At 44.7% G+C, this 20,295-nt stretch overlaps 1 protein-coding gene across 2 annotated transcripts in view; it reads left to right on the plus strand.

Moving 5' to 3' along the window:
* Nucleotides 1-20,295, plus strand: part of STK32B (serine/threonine kinase 32B) — a 263,966-nt gene that overhangs the window by 169,828 nt on the left and 73,843 nt on the right. For both annotated transcript variants that reach the window (XM_074321189.2, XM_074321198.2), the window contains exon 4: nt 8,057-8,230. In XM_074321189.2, coding sequence (XP_074177290.1) covers nt 8,057-8,230 — 174 coding nt within the window. The remainder of the gene's footprint in view (nt 1-8,056; nt 8,231-20,295) is intronic.

Consider the following 20,295-nt stretch of genomic DNA (forward strand, 5'->3'; position numbering starts at 1 on the left):
TCTGCGGAGACGCTTGGCTCCTTGTCTTGTGGGTGCCACTCAATAAGGACACAGGACACGAATATACTGGCTCCTGGGCCTCTGGAATGACCACCCCATGGAGTTGTCTCTCAGGGCACTTGGCTCCTTTTGCCTCAGGAAAAATAAATGGAGAAAGGCACCTGTTTCAAATAGTTGAGCTGCGTAGCACTGCTGGAGGACTGAGGACGGTTTAGGAGTTCCTGCAGACGCTTCCGTTTCCTGTCTGTGTCTCCCCCACCATTAATGACACACGGTTGGTTGAAGGTCTCCTGGGGCCAGGCCTTGGGCAAGATGAGAGGAAGAGGGGAGTGGGGCGAGGTGTGCTAACTCAGGTGTTTGTCCCACTGTCCACACAACTTCTTTCACATGTGCTCATGTGTGTTTTCATGCATCGTTCACATGGCTGGCCTTGAGTGATAGGTCTCTCGAGGAGGGTGACAGAGGACATGACTTGCTATTGAGGAAGGAACCTGACCGAGTGACCATGGGCAAGTCAACCTCTCTTGGCCTCAGTTTCTCCCACTAGAAAATTGACGGTGATAAACACACCTCCCACAGTTAAGTGGGATAAGTGTGAGGGATGATGGGGGTGTCTGTGAAGAGCACCCCCCATCCTACCTGAGTTTGGAACCAATTGAGAGACAGGATGGAGGTGAAAGTATAAGCTTTGTTGCTGGTCATTGATGGAAAACTTGGCTTTAGATCTGCACGTATAGGAGCTTGCTAACACATCAGCTGTGGAATGGAATCACCCCAAGGATATGGGGGGGGGGGGCACCTGCAAGCCCCTGCTCCACCAGCCAAGCCCCGGCAGTGGTGGACAGCAGACTGGAGTGCCAGCGCCCTGTGGGCAGATCCGGAAGCAGGGAGGGCACCCGAGGGGCTGGGCCGAGCATAGGCAGCTCTTTCCCATATTGCTCATCAGACAGGTGAGCTTGGCTCCCCGGTGGGAGTGGGAGACCTGTGGAGAGAGGCCAGGAGTCACTGTCAGGCTAATGGGAGGCCTTAGTGCCTGTGCCAAGAGGCCAGAGGAAAAGGAGACTGCTGGGAGCAGACAGAAAGTGGCACAGCTTTCCTTCCCCACCAACCTCCCACTCCCGTGTTTCTTTCTGTGCTACCCACCCCGCCCCCCAAGCCTTCTGTGGTGGGCGCAATTGACAGGCTAACTGCCACCGAGAATGTGGGTCCTTGGGGGGGTTGGGACCTATTCATGCTTGAGTGTGAATGATGCCCCAGGCAGGGTACTAAATGGAGGGGGGTGATGCCAGACGAGCCCGGAACGAGCAGGGTTCCCTTGTTGGTAGGGAGAAGAGCCAGGAGAAAGCGGGGCCCAGCGACCTGGGGAAAGTGCTGCCAGAGCCTCAGGCTGGGGTTGCAGATTTTGGAGATAGGCTGTCTTGGGTCAGCTGCCATCGCTGCCATTTCCTGGTTGTGTCACCTGGGAAATTAAGTACTTAACCTCAGCGTCTCAGTGTCCAGTTCTGCTAACGGCAGCTATCATCATACCCACCTCAAAGGCTTGTTGGGAAAGTGAAGCGTTGACGTGCACAGTACATAGAACAGTGCCTGCCATGTAGGGGGCACCATATCAGTGTCAGCTAGTTTTATTATAAGGCACAAGGGACGAAAAGAGCTCAAATAGTACCAAGTGTTGGAGAGGCTGTGGAGAAAAAGGAACCCTCATACACTGGTGGTGGGAATGCAGACTGGTGCAGCCGTTATGGAAGGCAGTGTGGAGGTTCCTCAAAGAATTACGAATAGAATTACCATATGACCCAGCAATCCCTCTCCTGGGTATCTACCCAAAATATCTGAAAACGTTTATACATAAAGACACGTGTGCTCCAATGTTCACTGCAGCTTTGTTTACAGTGGCCAAGACATGGAAACGACGAAAATGTCCTTCGATAGATGAATGGATGAAGAAGTTGTGGTATATATACACAATGGAATACTATTCGGCGGTAAGAAAAGATGATATAGGAACATTTGTGACAACATGGATGGATCTTGAGAGTGTAATGCTGAGCGAAATAAGTCAGACAGAAAAAGCAGAGAACCATATGGTTTCACTGATATGTGGTATATAAACCAAAAACAACAAAAGAATAAGACAAACAAATGAGAAACAAAAACTCATAGACATAGACAATAGTTTAGTGGTTACCAGAGGGTAAGGGGGGTGGGGGGTGGGAGATGAGGGTAAGGGGGATCGAATATATGGTGATGGAAGGAGAACTGACTCTGGGTGGTGAGCACATAATGGGATTTATAGATGATGTAATACAGAATTGTACACCTGAAATCTATGTAACTTTACTAGCAATTGTCACCCCAATAAACTTTAATTAAAAAAAAAACAAAAGAAAAGAAAGCTCAGTCTTCCAGGGTTAGGGAAGACTTTAAAGGAGGGAGTGTCACTCTGAACCAGGGTTTCTCACCGTTAGCACTGTGGGCATTTGGGGTCAGGGAATTCTTTGTGGTGGGGGCCACCCTGTGCATTGTGGGATGTTTAGCATCCATGGCTCCATGGCTTCTACTCACTAGGTGCCAGTAGCACCTCCCAGTTGTGACAACCAAAAATGTCCCCAGACATTGTCAAATGTCCCCAGGGCAGCAAAGTTGCCCCTGGTTGGGAACTGCTGCTCTAAACTGAGAAGGGGATGATGGACGAGAGTAGAGAGGTGGGTACAGGGAACAGTGTGGGTGAAATTAGTGGCCAGCGTGCTACACTGAGTCTCCTTAGGGATGTAGGGTCTATGGCCCAGGGCGGAAGACGTATCTGCTGCAGTGATCATCCAGGGGACTTGTCACGGCACGTGGCATCACACCCCAGCCCCCTTCTGATGATGCCACACTGAGGCGAATATGTAGGGCAACTTCTCCCACTACATGCCAGCTTCTGGCACAGGGTTGGAACGTGGTGGAAACCTCCTGAACGTTCGCTGTGTGTGCTTGAGTCACGTTTGTGAGAACATCCACTGACGGCATTGTCCTGACTTGATTCTTGCATTATGCTTGTCCGTGAGCATGATGCCCAGACCCCTTTGCGTTTGCCCCTTGTAGCACTGTTTTTACGCAATTGAGCTTGGATGCCTTCAGTCTACCCTGGGGATCATCATACAAAAACAACAACAACAACAACAAAAACTGCCCGTTAAGCTTCTCCCTCTGTTTGGAGCTATTTCATGTAAGGCATCATCGGGAGCACAGCACAGAAAGCGATCTTTCTGACCATCACTGAGAGCTGTCCCTCCGGCCTCCTACCAGGAATAAGCCTTTTGTCCTCTAAATTATTGATTTTCTTCCATTGACCCTGAATGATGAGGCCGATTACGTTTCTGACTCTGCCCTGGTGACTGGGAAGGTTAGAGACCCATTCATGGCTGTTTCAGGCACACATGCGAGATCTTTGGGTGTGAATTCGGGTATCTTTGCCTGCTTCCATTTTCTTGAGTTCCTTTTGTATTCATTGACCTGCTCTATGGCTTACTTATTTTTAGTTTTCTCCTGTTACATATATTTCACAAATCACTTTTAATCCTTCTTAGAACCAAGTAGGAAATTAATAAATTTCTTAACAACCAAACAGACATTGGGTTCTCCGTGCTGGTCTCTTTTACTGTCCAGGCCAAGGTTGGTGCCTTCTGAGCTCCTGACCTTCTTTGACCTTGCAAGGTGAGCCTCATTGCCCAGACTTCTCCACAGGTCAGCGTTGCGGCGATGGGGCGTAGGTTTCTCATTCGTGACGCTATCATTTCCATGACAATGTGCAGCATGAGAACATAATTATAATTCCAGTCCAAAACGAAGCAGAAGGGACAGGGCACAAAGCTGTGGAATAGCACAGACCTTCAGAGAGAGAAATGAAAGGTCATTCTCTGTTCTCCGATAATAACACTGCGTGTCTTTGGGAATGTAGAGTCCATAGCCCAGGGCAAAAAGAAAAAAGAAAAAAAAAACGGATCTGCAGCAGGAAAGAGCCATACCCTGAGTTATTGCTCAAATGATCGTCCCCTTTGCATTTGGATTTTCTCTTTAGAATTCATTCTGGGCCGCAAGTTTCTCTCGTGAAAATTCATGTTGCTCCTCCAAAGAGCTCTGATGGAATGATGAACGAGATACCCTTTGACAACTTAGCTGTGAATTGAGGGTGCAGAATGCACTGATTATTAATGTAATGTTTCAATCGTCCATCAGCTGTTAGAATACAAATCGAGCATCTGTAGGAGGCATATTAGAGCTGATTCCTGTCATTTCTTTTTGCGCATCTAAACCCTTCTGTCCATTAGCAAACATGGAAGATGTATCAGATGCCTCTTTCAGTTCCAAGTGACAGTAACTTAAGTCAAAAGCACAGTCATTGCCCATGTAAATATGAAGCTCAGGGATGGACCCCCCTCCGCCCAGGCTGGAGCCAGTCCCTGCAGCAGGGGCTGTATTTTGCTCTCAGTCTTGCTTGCTTCTTCTCTCTTAGCTTCACTCGACACATGGGTCTTATCCCTGTTTTGGGCAACAGGATCCCGACAGCCTCTTACTCTCAGCTTGTAGCCTAGCAAACCTAGAGGAAGAGGATTCTCTCCCAGTGTACGCACACTGATCCCACGGTATCCTGACGAACCAACACCAGCGGCCAGAGGCGACACATACACATCCAAGCCCTGGTCCTTAGTTGCCCATCTCTTTGTTGAGAGGGAGGGCAGGAGTCATCAGACAGCTTTTGCAGGAGCACCTTACGTGAGGAGGGGGGATCTCAGATGAATCAGGAGTAGGGAACTGAGGGCATATGAGACCAGACTGTCTACGAGCAAATGATCCCTCTCGTAAACAATTCTTGAACAGAGACAAAAAACACTTCCTCCTATGAGGCCAGCATCACCATGTACCAAAACTGGGTCAGCAATAGGGTAGTGGTGGATAGCAAAATATGGGCTAGTGTCACGTGAGACATTAGATGCAGACATCCTAAATGAAATGTTGGCAACTTAAGTCCCATTGAAAATATATAAATGTATTCATATATATATGTACATACACATACATACATACATACATACACACACACACACACATATATGTGTGTGTGTGTGTTTATATTTCAGGTAGGGTTTAGTCTAGAGATGCAAAGACCACTTAATGTTTAAAAAAAAAGAAAGAAAAACAACTCTGTACATACACTCTCAATAAAAATTCTTAGGAGTGTAGAAAACAACTTTCCTAACTGGATAAATGACATTCGTCAAATGTCTGCAGTAAACAATTTGTTCAATGGCAAAACACATTCCTAAAATCCAGAACAAGATAAAAATGTGCACCACCACCTCTTGTAGTCGACGTTTTACTGGAGGCTTTGGCTAGTGAAATAAACGAACAAAAAGAAACGAGGCATAAGGATTGGAAGAATATAACCATGGCAGGATTTTTGTTTGTTTCTTTTTGTAGACGATACAGTCACCTTCATAGAAGAAGCAAATCCAGAGCATCAGTGGGAAAGGTATAACTAATGACTTGATCAGCCAAGTTTCTAGATTCAAGATAAACACGCAATTCTGGAGGGCACTTTTACCCTCCAGAATTACCCAGTGACTAGTTAGTAAACCTTATTTTAAAAGATTATGCTCACAACAGCATAAAAACTGTTAAACACATCAGAATAAAATGTATGTAGGCCAGACCATTTGGTAGAAAATTATAGAACGTTATTGACAAACATCAAAGAAGACCAGAATACTTAGATATTTCCTATTGGTGGAAAGGTTCAACATTGTAAAAATGTTCATTCTCTTTCATTGGTAAATTCAGTATAATCTCAACAAAAGTCAAAGCAGGGTTTCTCAATAAACCAGATAACAGTTATTCTGCAATTTGCATGGAAGAGAAAAGACTGACCACCACAAGAGTGCTTAAGGGCTCCAGGCTCAAGTGTCAAGAGCTTCTTGTGTGGTTTTCTGTTCATCTCACGTGGGCCCAGAGCCGGTAACCGGATGGGCCAACCAGGAACAAGTATGTCTGGAAAACTCCAGGGCCCCCGGCCTGTGAGCCTCCCCTGGGGGTGCCTTGCGAAAGCTTCATTTTTCAACCTCATTGTTGACCGTCCTGCTGGCCCTGCCATACATCAAATGAAGCAGCGATCACGTGCCAGTCTGGGCTCCTACTTGTCCTGAAACAGATGTAAAGTCCAGCTGGTGCCCTGCAGATGGCCCTCAGCCACCTCGGCCCTTCCTGAGCTGACAGCCACTCCACCGGCCCTGAGGTGAAGAAGCTGTTCCTTCACCACCCTTTGCTCAGAAGTGACTAAGATGCTGGAAATGGGAGGGTGGGCGGCACTGTCTCCAAGACCCCGCAGCAGCCTCGACTCCTCCACGCAGTCCCTCTGTCTGAGTCAGTCCCTGTGTTCTCCAGACCCAGTGGACCCCTCATCTGCGGAGACCTCCCCAGCCACCTCACCTGCTGCCCAGCTGACTTCCTCCCTCCTCACACCCCACCGCACCCCACAGAGACTCCTAGAGCCCCGGTCCCCCTGCAGGGCCGGCACTGTTGACTTAGCCCTCCTCTTCTGGGGGACTGTGTGCTCTTCCAGAATGAGGACAGGTTCTTTGTCCCAGTGCCCAGCCCACGGCCCAATGCCTGGCATAGGGAGCGGCTCTGTAAACATCTGGTAAATTAATCGTTGACCAGCACAATGCATCTCCCCATCCTCCATGCCTTGACTCTGAACAGGTATGAACAATGGGTGAGACGTATAAGAAATATGACGTCTCTGGATCCCAACCTCTGCAATATGAGGCTGGTGGGACTAGGTGGCATTTAAGGTTTTCCCAGCCCTGGAATTCCCCGTCCTGTGAGCATGTGGCTCTGTCACATCGCCTGTGACCGAATCAAGCATCAGGTTCCCTCCGAGGGCTGAAGGCCAGATTACGGAAACGTGTGTGTGTTACAGCAGTGTGTCCTGGTAGGAGCGTGGGGGGGAGTCAGGGAGCTGGGTTCTTGTCCCCATCCGGTCACTGGCTCACCGAGTCCCTCCTTCCCTCTTGGCCTCAGTTTCCTCTTCTGTCAAATGAATGAGGAGAATGGCCTCGCTGACCCAGGTCTAATATTTGAGAATCTGACACTCAGGTCTAAGCTCCCGTGATAGCCCTCCATCATTCTGTGATGACATCTCACGATGCCCGTGAGATTCCAGGATTCTATACGGGATGTGACACCATTTTATGATGTGATTCTACTTTATAGTGGTTTAGTGCCATTCTGTATGTTGACTCTTCAGTTCTTCAAAAGCCTACATGCCTTTTTTAAAAAATGAATTCAGTACTGGGCCAGTTTTCTATTGCGTTCGGGGGTGGACCCTAAAACTTCATGGCTTAAAACCCTAAAACTTCATGGCTTAAAACCCAGCCATTTTATTATCTCATGCTCTGTGAGTTGACTGAGCTCTGCTGGGCAGTTCTTCCGCTCCACATGGCGTCAGTGGGGGCTGCAGTGGGACATCCAAATGCCTGAGGTGGCTCATTCCCGGGGCCGCCAGTTGGTGCCTGCTGTTACTGGGTGCTCAGCTGGTGCCTTCATTTCCCTTCTTGTGGCCTCTCCCTGGGGCTTGGGCTCTGGCCGGGTTCCAAGAGGCAGAAAGTAGAAACTGCCAGTTCTGAGGCTTGGCTTTCGAGTTGCAGCTCATAACTGGATGCAGGGTTGCAGGAACAAGCTCCACGTGGGGGAGCAGCAGGTGTGTAGGGAACAGAGGAATTGTGCCGGTGTGTGTGGGGGGCTGCATCTTTGGAGACTAGCTACTCCACGTCCTGAACACATCAAATTCAAGCAGCTGCTAAAAGCAAAGTAATGTGTTGGCACCTAGCAGTGGGGACAATGCCATTTGCTGGAGCCTGGGGACCCCCTCATGCCCGGTCAATAGTGCACTGTGATAGGCCATCAGTGCCTTTCTCTGACCCTCGGTTTGCACTTCCGGACAATGGGGGCCTTGGTTTGGAGGACGTGGACGTCCTGTCCGTCCCTAAGCTGCTGTGTCCCTCTGCGCCCCCAGGTACTCCTTCCAGGACGAGGAAGACATGTTCATGGTGGTGGACCTGCTGCTGGGAGGGGACCTGCGCTACCACCTGCAGCATAACGTCCACTTCACGGAGGGCGCCGTGAAGCTGTACATCTGCGAGCTGGCCCTGGCGCTGGAATACCTGCAGAGGTGCCACATCATCCACAGGTGAGCAGGCTGCGGGGGGATGCCTGGGGACGGGGCGGGGCTGGGGCGTGACAGAAGCAGTCTGCAGCAGACGAGGGGGAGTGTTTTCTCACTGACTTTCCTCACAGGTGTCAGTGCCCTGAGATCGGGCAAAACATCACACCTGTGTTATTGCTTGTGCATTTCCTCGTCACCTGCGTTGGAGGGACACTCCCTCTTCTGTGCACCCCGCTCCTGGTTCCCCACTGCTCAGAGACCTGGCTGGTGGTTGGCTTTTGCTTCTCCATTCCGGTGTATGTTTGGGAGGCTGGAATGTTCTGTCCATCCAGCCTCAGGTTAGAAAGGTCACGTGCTGTTAGTTGGGACTGTGAGGGATTCTACTCTCTTCCTTTCCGTACTTGGGAATCAGCAATGTGCAATGTGCAGGACTTCTTCCTCTGGGATCCTTCCATGCTGGCTCTGGGCTCTGGATGGAAGCTCTGCGTTTCCGCTGCCTCCCAGGACCCCGGCTTCTCCCTGCCCTTGCACAGCCCGCCATGTCCCACCCCGTGAGCAAAGCGAGTGGGACTGCAGAGGCAGGAGGCCAGCTCGAGGCTTCGGAAAGTCATGGTCCCATTAATGAAGTCTCTTCCCTGAGCACAGAGGAGGGGGCTGGCGTGACTGGCTCCACACTTGTTCACCCGCCGTCTTGCCCTGTGCCCCCCTCGTCTTCTTCTGACTTACACAATTTTGGAAGACTTGACAAAGACAAGGACATGAGCTTCTAGGTAAAGATGGTAGATGAAGCACACACACACTTCTACAGGTCTGTCTTCTAAAACCCCAATAAAATGACAGTAAGGAATGTTTGAAAAATGATAAATACACAAGGATGGGGAAAACTAAAGAGGACACTATAGCAAAACACTGGGGAGAATTGGGTGGAAGATGTAGAGTGGCAAATGACTTAGGATACTAGAAATGGAACTTTAAGTTGTCACTGGAAAGGAAGAACCAAAATTTGATAGACACTAAAGAATTCCCAAAGGCTCAGAAATTGACAGCACCCAGTATCTAAGGAAAGGGGGCGGGGGATGAGGTGCATTGTTTGAAAGCTTTTTAAGAAGTGTTGAGGACCCCAGATCTGTTTACCCATTCGGAACAACTGAGTGGCTGCCCCTCGTCTCCCAATGCTGAAGACTAAGAGTTTGTTTCCTAAAGAGAGTCACGTTAAGAGTGTGTGACTGAAGAACATCAAGTGTACATGGGTTGGGATATTGGACTGAAAACAGCAAGTGTAATCAGCATAAATATACCAGAGGCTGAAATAACACACCCTCGCCCCATTCCGCCTGGGCTCAGAGAATCGTATCTCCAGGTCTTCATCCTCCAGGCAGGAAACTCACGATTCCAAGTGGGACTGTGAGTGAGCCACGAGGGAAAGCACTGTGACATCAGAGGTCCCCTGTGACCTCTTAGAGTGTAGTCACGGTCAACACTGCCCACTCGTTCCCATAAGCTCCCAACTTGATTGGTGACCACCAAGGATTATCAGACACCCAGGGAAATCTAACGTGCACACTGAGAACCAAGCAACCAAATGGAAAAAGAAGAAAAGCTTGGAATAAACAGAGACCCTGCAAGGAGGAAATACCAAAATAACTAGGATCGTATTTTCAGAGGGATGAAAAGGGATTTTTGCAATTTTAAAGCAAGAAATACCATGTTTCTTTAAAATTCAGAGAACAAAATCAGAGCTCTTATAAATTAACAATATGGAAGAGGTGAAAAACTCAAAAGGTAGGTTGAAAGATAAAGTTGAGGACATCCCTTATACAGTAAAATAAAAAGATGAGTAGGAACTATGAGAGAAAATATAAGAAGATTATAGGACCAGATCAGTAATTTCAACATCAGAAAGAGAGGGAGAGAAAAGAGAAAATGGGAAGAAATCATCAGTGAAATAATTAAAGAAAATCTCTCGGACCTGAAACATGAGTTTTCAGATTCAGGGGCGTACCAAGGGTACAGTGCAATGCCAAGAAACGGGTGCACATCAGAAACAGCCCAGATCCGATCAGCTTCCACAGAGGAACAGGTCGTACAGGCTGAGGGATCAGAATTGTTTGGGGTTTATTAAACACTAGAAGCCAGTGGAGACGTGCTAATGAATCAAGTATGAGAGTGTATGTTTTCACAAGTTCAAAGTCTCCATAAATGGACCTCTCACACACCTTTCTCAAGTCGGTATTAGGAAATAAGATGGAATACACTAAAATGAAGGAACAAATCTAAAGAAATAGAATACAGAAAGCTGGCGCTCTAGCAGCAGAGAGAGGGATCGGAAATCTCAGGCTAGGATGATGGTGAAGGGGATTCAAGGATGTCAGCTGTGCCCAAGGTGTGACCCGTGACCGTGGTTCTGATGGGAGTAGATGGAAGACCCTGGGAGACATCTTCAGAACGAATGAGCTGATAGAATTACTGATGCCTCTGGCTGCCTTGAGAGATTTATGTAGTTGGTAAAGAATCTCAGGTTGAAATAAATGACTTCAGCAAGAAAACTCCACAATAAATAAAAGACAGTAACTCCACGGAATGAAAGTATTGTACAGGACATCACCTGTGTATCTGAGTCATCTCTGCATAGCACACTTACTCATCTAAACCCTGAAAATTTATCTAACCAAAAATACAGTAATGTTGTACTGGGGAAATGGGAAAACAGGAAGGAGGAACCTGCCTCGTGGGGGAGGGCTAGCGGGAGGAAAGACGGCTAAAGACTCACCTTCTGCAGTGGGAAGCCAACAGATAGAGCCTTTAAATTGAACAGTCAGCGAGTAATCTACACCTATCACTTAGAGGTAAGGAGGTAAATACCCAAATGATAACCTGAAAGAGATCAATGGATGGGAAGGGGTAAATGGGGGAGAGAGTGGTGGGGATCATTGCTATAGTGAAACAAAACTCGCAGTGATGCAATTCTTTGAATGATCTGCCTGTGTAATTTTGGTACAAATAATAGCAAACACAATAAAGTGACAATGAAGAGGAGGAAGAGGAAGAACGGTAGTAGACGTAGCACTACAGGGAGGTTCCATGTAACGCACAGAGTCCTTCCGGGGCCCTTTGTTCAGTCACGTCGTGGCTCACTAGCCTTTGCACACGGGTGTTCTGGCTCTGGAGTCTGAGTTTGAAGCACTGTGCGATATTTGTTCAGGAAGGTTCCCCCCATGCCAGAGCAGCCTGTGTGGGCCAGCTGGGCTTCTCTGAAGGTGTTGAAAGGAGTTAGTTCTTTACCGATCAGTTATACAAGGTCATTCATGAATGATCATAGCCATCCCTGCACTCGTGTGCAGTAGGTGATCTATTTGCCTAAATTCCCCTAGACACTGGGTCATGTGGACGTTGGTGAGATGGAGGCCAACTTCCCAGAGCAGAGCCAGGGATCGAGCAGGTGGAAAATGGAACTGTCACATAGGCGCATAGAGGTTGGAACCATTTCATTATATTTCAGCAAACCTTTTTTAAACTGATTTATTTTTTCAGTTACATTGATATTCAATATTATATTAGTTTCAGGTGTACAGTATAGTGATTAGTCATTTATATAATTTATGCAGCGGTCCCCTGATTAGTGTAGTCCCCACCGGGCACTATACAGAGTTGTTGCAACATTATTGACCAGATTCCCTGTGCTGTGCTTTACATTCTCATGGCTATTTTGCAACTACAGTAGCACCTCGGTTTTCGAACGTCTCCATTGACGAACATTTTGGTTTATGAACGCCGTAAACCCGGAGGTAAATGCTTTGGTTTTCGAACACGCCTCAGAAGTCGAACATGTCATGGGGCTTCCGCTGAGTGCAAGATCCTGAGGCCTAGCTGTCAGCTGTTTTCAAACGTTTCAGAACTTGAACGGTCTTCCGGAACGGATTACGTTCGAAAACCGAAGTACCACTGTACCAGTTTGTATTTCTTACTTCCTTCACATTTTTTACCCAGTCCCCCAGCTCCTCTCCCCTCTGACAACTATCAGTTTGTTCTCTGTATCTATGAGTGTGTTTCTGTTTTGTTTGTTCACTTATTTTCTTTAGATTCAATATATAAGTGAGATCATATGGTATTTGTCTTTCTCTGACTTATTTCATGTGGCATGATACACTCTACGTGTCTCCATATTGTTGCAAATAGTAAGATTTCATTCTTTATATGGCTGAGTAATATTCCATTGTATATATGTATCACATCTTTATCTAGTCGTGTATTGATGGGCACTTGGGTTGCTGCCATATCTTGGCTGTTGTAAATAATGCTGCAATGAACATATGGGCGCATATATCTTTTCGAATTAGTGTTTTGGATTTCTTCAGCTAAATACCTAGAAGTGGAATTTCTGGGTCATAAGGTAGTTCTATTTTTAATTTTTTGAAGAGCCTCCATACTGTTTTCCATGATCGCTGTACCAATTTGCAATCCCACCCACAGCACACAAGGGTTCCCTTTTCTCCACATCCTGCCAGCACTTGTTTGTTGATTTATTGATCATAACCATCCTGACAGGTGAAAGGTGATACCTCATTGTGGTTTTGATTTGCATTTCTCCGATGATTAGTGATGTTGAGCATATTTTCATATGTCTATTGGCAAAGTGTATGTCCTCTTTGGAAAAATATCTATTCAGGTCCCCTGCGCATTTTTTAATTGGGTTGTTTGTTTTTTTGGTGTTGAGCTGTATGAGTTCTTTATAAATTTTGGATATCAACCCCTTATCAGACATTGGCAAATATCTTCTCCTATTCAGTAGGTTTTCTTTTCATTTTGTTAGTGGTTTCCTTTGTTGTATAAAACCTTTTTAGGTTGATGTAGTCCATTTCTTTATTTTTTCTTTTGTTTCCCTTTCCTGAGGAGATATATCAGAAAAAATATTACTAAGAACAATGTCAGAGAGTTTACTGCCTATGTATTCTATGAGTTTTATGATTTGGGGTCTTACATTTAAGTCTTTAATCTATTTTGAGTTTATCCTTGTATGTAGTATAAGAAGGTGGTCCAGTTTCCTTTTTTTTTTTGCATGTATCTGTCCAGTTTTTCCAACACCATTTATTGAATAGATGTCTTTACCCCCACTGTATGTTCTTGCTTCCTTTGTCATAGATTAAATGACCATATAGGCATGGGTTTATTTCTGGGCTCTCTATTCTGTTCCACTGATTTATGTGTCTCTTTTTATGGCAGTACCATGCTGTTTTGATTACTGTAGTTTTGTAGTGTAATTTGATGTCAGGTATCGTGATACCTCGCACTTTGTTCTTATTTCTCAAGATTGCCGAGGCTATCCGGGGTCTTTTATGGTTCCATATAAATTTTAGGATTATATGTTCTATTTCTGTGAAAAATGTCCTTGGTAATTTGATAGGAATTGCACTGAATCTGTATATTGCCTTAGTCAGTATGGACATTTTAGCGATATTACTTCTTGCTAAACATGAGCATGGTATGTGTTTCCATCTATTTGTATCTTCTTTAATTTCTCTCTTCAGTGTCTTATAATTTTCTGAGTACAGGTCTTTTACTTCTTTGGTTAAATTTCTTCCTGGGTATTTTATAGTCTTTGAAACAATTATAAATGGGACTGTTTCCTTAATTACTCCTTCTGATATTTTATTATTGGTATATACAAATGCAACTGATTTCTGAATATTAATTTTGTATCCTGCTACTTTACTAAATTCATTTATCAGTTCTAATAGTTTTTTGGTGGAGTCTTTAGGGTTCTCTATATATAGTATCATGTCATCTGCATATAATGACAATTTTACTTCCTCCTTACCAATTTGGATACCTTTTACTTCTTTTTCTTGTCTGATTGCTGTGGCTAGAACTTTCAGAACTATGTTGAATACAAGTGGAGAAAGTGGGCAACCTTACCTGGTTCCTGATATTAAGGGGAATGGCTTTAGCTTTTCCCCATTAAGTATGATCTTAGCTGTGGGTTTATCATATATGGCCTTTATTATATTGAGGTATGGTCCCTCTAGCCCCACTTTCTTAAGAGTTTTTATCATAAATGTCTGCTAGATTTTGTCAAATGCTTTTTCTGCATCTATCAATCCTATGATTTTCATTTTTCATTTTGTTAATGTGGTGTATCACATTAATTGATTTGCGGATGTTGAACCAACCTTGCATACCAGGAATAAATCCCGCTTGATCATGATGTATGATCTTTTTAATATTGCTGAATTCTGTTTGCTAATATTTTGTTGAGGATTTTTGCATCTACATTCATTAGGGATATTGGCCTATAGTTTTCTTTTTTTGTAATGTCTGTCTTGGTCTGATTTTGGGATCAGGGTGATAGTGGCCTCGGAAAAAGTGTTTGGGAGCCTTCCCTACTTCTGGAGTTTTGGGAATATTTTGAGGAGAATAGGTGATATTTCTTTTCTGAATGTTTTGTAAAATTCACCTGTAAAGCCATCTGGTCCAGGGGTTTTGTTTGTTGGGAGCTTGTTGATTACTGATTCAATTTCCCTGGTAGTAATCAGTCTATTCAAGTTTTCCATTTCTTTTTGAGTTAGCCTTGGGAGGTTTTATGCTTCTAGAAAATCGTCCATTTCTTCCAGATTGTCTAATTTCTTGGCATATAGTTGCCCACAGTAATCTCCTAATTTTTTTTGTGTTTCTGTGGTGTCTGTTGTCACTTCTTCTCTTTCATTTCTGATTTTATTAATTTGGATCCTCGTTTTCTTTTTCTTTTTTTTTTTTGATGAGTCTGGCTAAAGGTTTGTAGATTTTGTTTATCTTCTCGAAAAACCAGCTCTTGGATTAATTGATCTTTTGTATTTTTTTGTCTCTATTTCATTTATTTCCACTCTGATCTTTATTATCTCTTTCCTTGTACTGTCTTTTGGCTTATTTTGCTGTTATTTTTCCAGATCCCTTAGGTGTAAGGATAAAGTATTGATTTGTGATTTTTCTTGTTTCTTTAGGTAGGCCTGAATTGCTATGAATTGCCCTCTTAGGGATTGCTTTTGCTGCATCCCATAGATTTTGGGTTGTTGTGTTTTCATTTTTGTTTGTCTTGAGATATCTTTTGATTTCTTCCTTGATCTCATTGTTGACTCATTCATTATTTAGTAACATGTTATTCAGCCTCCATATATTTGTGTGTCTTCCAGTTATTTTCCTGTAGTTGATTTCTAATTTCATAGCACTGTGGTCAGAGAAGACAATTGGTATGATTTCAATTTTCTTAAATTTATCGGGATTTGTTTTGTGGCCTAACGTGGTCTATCTTGGAAAATGTTCCATGAGCAGTTGAGAAGAACGTGGATTCTGCAGCTTTGGGTGAAATGCTCTGAAAATAGTGATTAAATCCAACTGGTCCAGTGTGTCATTTAAGGCCGTTGTTTCCATATTTATTTTCCGCCTGGAGAACCTGTCCTTTGTTGTCAGTGGTGTGCTGAAGTCCCCTACTATGATAGTGTTGCTGTTGATCTCTGTCTTTATGTCAGTCAATATCTGTTTTATATATTTAGGTGCTCCTATGTTGGGTGCATAGATGTTTACTAGGATTTTGTCCTCTTGTTGGGTCAATCCCTTTATTATTATGTAGTGCTCATCTTTGTCTTTTAATGTATTCTTCATTTTAAAGTTTATTTTGTCAGATATAAGTATTGCTACTCCAGAATTTTCTCATTTCTCTTTGCATGAAATATCTTACTCCAACCCTTCCCTTTCAGCCTGTGTGTGTTTTCTGTTCTGAGGTGAGTCTCTTGTATACAGCACATGTGAGGGTCTTGCTTTCTTATCCACTCAGCCACCCTATGTCTCTTGATTGGAGCACTTAATCCATTTGCATTTAAAGTGATTATTGATAGGTACATAGTTATTGCCATTTTTTTATTTGTAGTTAGATTGTTTTCATCTTTTTTCTGCTTACAGAAGCCCTTTTAACATTTCCTGCATTGCTGGCGTGGTGGTAATGAATTCCTTTAGCTTATTCTTTTCTGGGATGCTCTTGATCTCTCCTTCAATTTTAAATGATAGCCTTGCTGGATAAAGCAATCTAGGTTGTAGGGCTTTATTTTTCATCACTTCAATACCTCCCGCCAGTCCCTTCTGGCCTGCAAAGTTTCTGTAGAAAAGTCATTTGACAGTCTTATGGGAGTTCCCTTGTATGTAACCCGCTGGCTTTCTCTTGCTGCTTTTAAGATTCTCTCTTTGTCTTTAACCTTTGCCATTTTAACCTAATGTGTCTTGGTGTGGACCTGTTTGGGTTCATCCTGGTTGGAACTCTCTGCACTTCCTGGGCTTGTATGTTGGTTTCCTTCACCAGGTTAGGGAAGTTTTCACTCATTATTACTTCAAATATGTTCTCAATCCCTTGCTTCCTCTCTTCACCTTCTGGTACTTCTATGATGCACATGTTGTTGCGCTTGATGTTATCCCACAGGTCTCTTAAACCATCTTCATTGTTTTTTATTCTTTTTTCTTTTTGTTGTTCCATTTGGGTGATCTCTGCTAACTTGTCTTCTAAGTCACTGATTCGATCCTCTGCCTCATTTAACCTACTGGTAAATCCTTCAAGTGTGTTCTTTATTTCAGTTATTGTAGTCTTTAATTCTAACTGGTTGTTCATTATGATTTCTCTATCCTTCTTTATGTCTCCACTAAGCTCCTTAAACATTCTTATCATCAGTGTTCTGAATTCTGTATCTGATAAGTTGGTTACCTCTATTTCATTTGGTTCCAATTCTAGAGGTTTCTTTTGTTCTTTTATTTGGGACATGTTTCTTTGTTTCCCCATTCTGTCTGACTCTCTGTGTTTGCTTCGATGTATTAGGTCAATCCCCTAGGGTTCTTGGTCTTTGCTGGGTGATTTTTATGTAGTATGTGTCCTTTATATTTGACGTGCACAACTTCCCTATTCTCCTGTGCATGTGCTCCAAAGGTGACCCTTGTATTGTGTATATTGTCCTGTTAAAGTTGAGCTTTAATTGCTTTTGGCTTGTCAGAAGGTGGGATTGACTCCTAGGCTGACTGGTTGTGAGACTTGACTCTGCCCACAGTGGATGATCTGCTGCGTGAGTGTTGACCACTCAAATGAGGCTTGGCCCCTATGGGCTCTTGTGCCTGTAGAGAATTCCCTCTGGGTGTGTCACTTGTAGGTCAAACCCAGTAATACTCTGGTTTGGTCTGGAGTTGGCCTCTGGGTGTGTTCAATCTCCTGCCTCTTGGGCTGGGCCCTGGTGTAGGGCAATTTCAGAACAAAGGAAATCACTAAGCACAACAACAATAACAAAGAAAAAAACAAACACTCACATGTAAAAATAACCGATAATGTACACTCAACACAGGCAAAAATGTCAAAAAAAAAAAAAAAAAAAAAGGCAGCACCAGTCTTGGCTTAAGCCCAAGTAATCTCCAATTTGTCCTCTGCTGTACCAAAGAGTCCTCTGTGTCTTGCGCAGACAGAGCTGGCCACCTGGCACCCAGAGTGGCCCTGGCACTGCAGTTCTAGATGAGTGGGGCTATGGAGTGTAGATGGTAGTTTTTACAAAGTCAGTGCAGTTTCTGCCTTCGTCTGCACATACGCGTGCTGAGAGCACCACAGCCAGCCACCGGGAGGTGGATTTATTCCCTCTTCGCAGGTCTCCTGAGTCTTAGGGCACTTCTTCCGTCAGGGGGTGAGTGGGTGGGTGTGGAAGGTGTGAGATTTCTGAGCTGCTGAAAGCCCAGAGCTGCCTCTGCCACCTGCTGCTGACCCCTGGGTGTGTCTCTGCAGTTGTAATTGCCCCCTAGGCAGGCCAGAAAAGGTGGAGGCTGGGCATGGAGGAGTCTTCTGTCTCCCAGCCCAGCAGTGTCACACTTTTCCCAGAGTCTCCTCAGTCACAGCTGCAAACTGGGTCTCCCCAGATACTGAGAACTACGGCTCCTCTGTAATCTGATACTCTCCTCAGTTCAGCGGCCAGTTTGAAGGGCTGGAAGGGCGAGGGTAGGATTGGGAGAGTGGGGGTGGGGCCCAGTATGGTGTTTACTTCCTTTCTCTGACCTGGGGCCCAGCTGGAGGTCTCAGCTAAAGTTATTGCCTCAAACGCTGGATAAGCTGCTCTCTTGGCAGGAGAGATCAGATGCCGGATGCAGGGAAAGAGCCCACCTGCTGGCTCTTGTGATTTCTGTTCTATCCTGGGCCCCCCTGCATCTCTGCAGCAGTGGATGCAGGGCTGCAATTTCACTCCACTCCCTTCCCTCTTCTTCAGCTCGCCCAGTTTGCCCACCTTCAAGTAATCCTCATACGAGTCTCTTAGCTGTTCTGTGTGATGAGCAGAGTCCTTTGGTGGACTATAGATGTTCAATTTGTGGTAAGTTCCGGTGGAGAATTCAAGAAGACCACCTCGCTGCTGCGATTCCTATTATGTCACCTCTGCCATTGGTATTTTGAAAGGGATTGCATTGAATCTATAAATTGCTCTGGGTAGTATGGACATTTTAACAATGTCAGTTCTTCCTATCCATGAACACAGTATATGCTTGCAATTATTTGTATCTTCTTCAGTTTCTTTCTTCAGTGTCTTATAATTTTCCGAATACAGGTCTTTTACCTCATTAGTTAAAATTATTCCTAAGTATTTTTTTATTCAATTATAAGTGGGATTTTTAAAATTTTTCTTTCCATACACCAATTCATTATTGGTATATAAAAATGCAGCTAATTTTGGAATATTAATTTTGTATCCTGCTACTTTACTGAATTCATTTATCAGTTCTAGCAATAGTTTTTTGGTGGAACCGTTCAAATTCTCTATATACAGTATCATGTCATGTGTAAACAATGACAGTTTTACTTCTTCCTTTCCAATTTGGATGCCCTTTATTTATTTTTCTTGTCTGATTGCTGTGGCTAGGACTTCCAGTACTGTGTTGAGTAAAAGTAGTGAAACTGGGCATCCTTGTCTTGTTTTTCATCTTAAGGAAAACGCTTGTAGCTTTTCCCCATTGAGTATGATGTTAGCTGTGGGTTTGTCATATGTGGCCTTTATTATGTTGAGGTATGTTCCCTCTATTCCCACTTGGTTGAAAGTTTTTATCATTCATGGATGCTGGATTTTGTCAAATGCTTTTTCTGTGTCTATTGATATGCTCATATGGTTTTTAACTTTCATTTTGTTTATGTGGTATATCATGTTAGTTGATTTGCAGATGTTGAACCAACCTTGCATTCTAGAAATTAATTGCACTTGATCATGGTGTATGATCTTTTTACTGTATTGCTGTCTGTGGTTTGTTAATATTTTGGTGAGGTTTTTCTGCATCTATGTTCATCAGGGGTATCAGCCTATTCTCTTTTTTTGTAATGTCTTTGTCTGGTTTTGAAATCAGGGTAATAGTGGCGCCTTGTAAAATGAGCTTTGTTACCTGTGCCAGGTGCTCCAGGAGTGTCCCTTGTGTGGGTTGTGTGTGCCCTCCTGTTATATAGTTGAGCCTTGATTGCTGTTGGCACATCAGTGTGTGGTTTTGACCCTCTGGCTGACTGACCACAACCACAGTGTACAAGCTGCTGTTTGAGGGCTGACCCCATGGAGTGGGATTCTCCTTAGCAGGCTATGGTGCCTGCTGAGACCACCCTTTAGGTGTGCCACTTGTGGGGCTAATTGGATGGTGCTTTGTTGTGGTCTGAAGCTGGGCTCTGGGTGTGTTGGTTCTTGGGGTTCTTGGGAGAGGCTCTGGTGCAGGGCAAGGTCAGCTGCTGCCTGTGACCAACCCAAGGCTACCTTGTTGGAAATACAGAGTGAGCTGCATTTGGTCGCTACTAGTGCTGGACCAGGAGGGGCATGGGAGAGGCCATACTGAACCAAGGCCAGTTGCTACCAGTACTGGGCCTGGGGCAGCTCAGCAAAAGGCCCAGGGCTTTCTGATACCTGCTGCCACCTACTAGCTGTCCAGAAGACTCAGCCACTGAAAGATCCTCTGGCGGCACAGCAGTTGGGTGAGGCATGGTCTCAGGATGTCACCAAGGAGGGGTGCATAGTGTTTACCAGGTTAATGCAGATTCAGATTTGGTGTCAGTGCTAAGGCTGGGTCGATTTAGTAAATGGCACAGG

Source organism: Rhinolophus sinicus, chromosome 1 (assembly GCF_057876585.1).
Source record: "Rhinolophus sinicus isolate RSI-liver-muscle chromosome 1, RSI-T2T, whole genome shotgun sequence".
In the NCBI taxonomy this organism is placed as follows: Eukaryota; Metazoa; Chordata; class Mammalia; order Chiroptera; family Rhinolophidae; genus Rhinolophus; species Rhinolophus sinicus.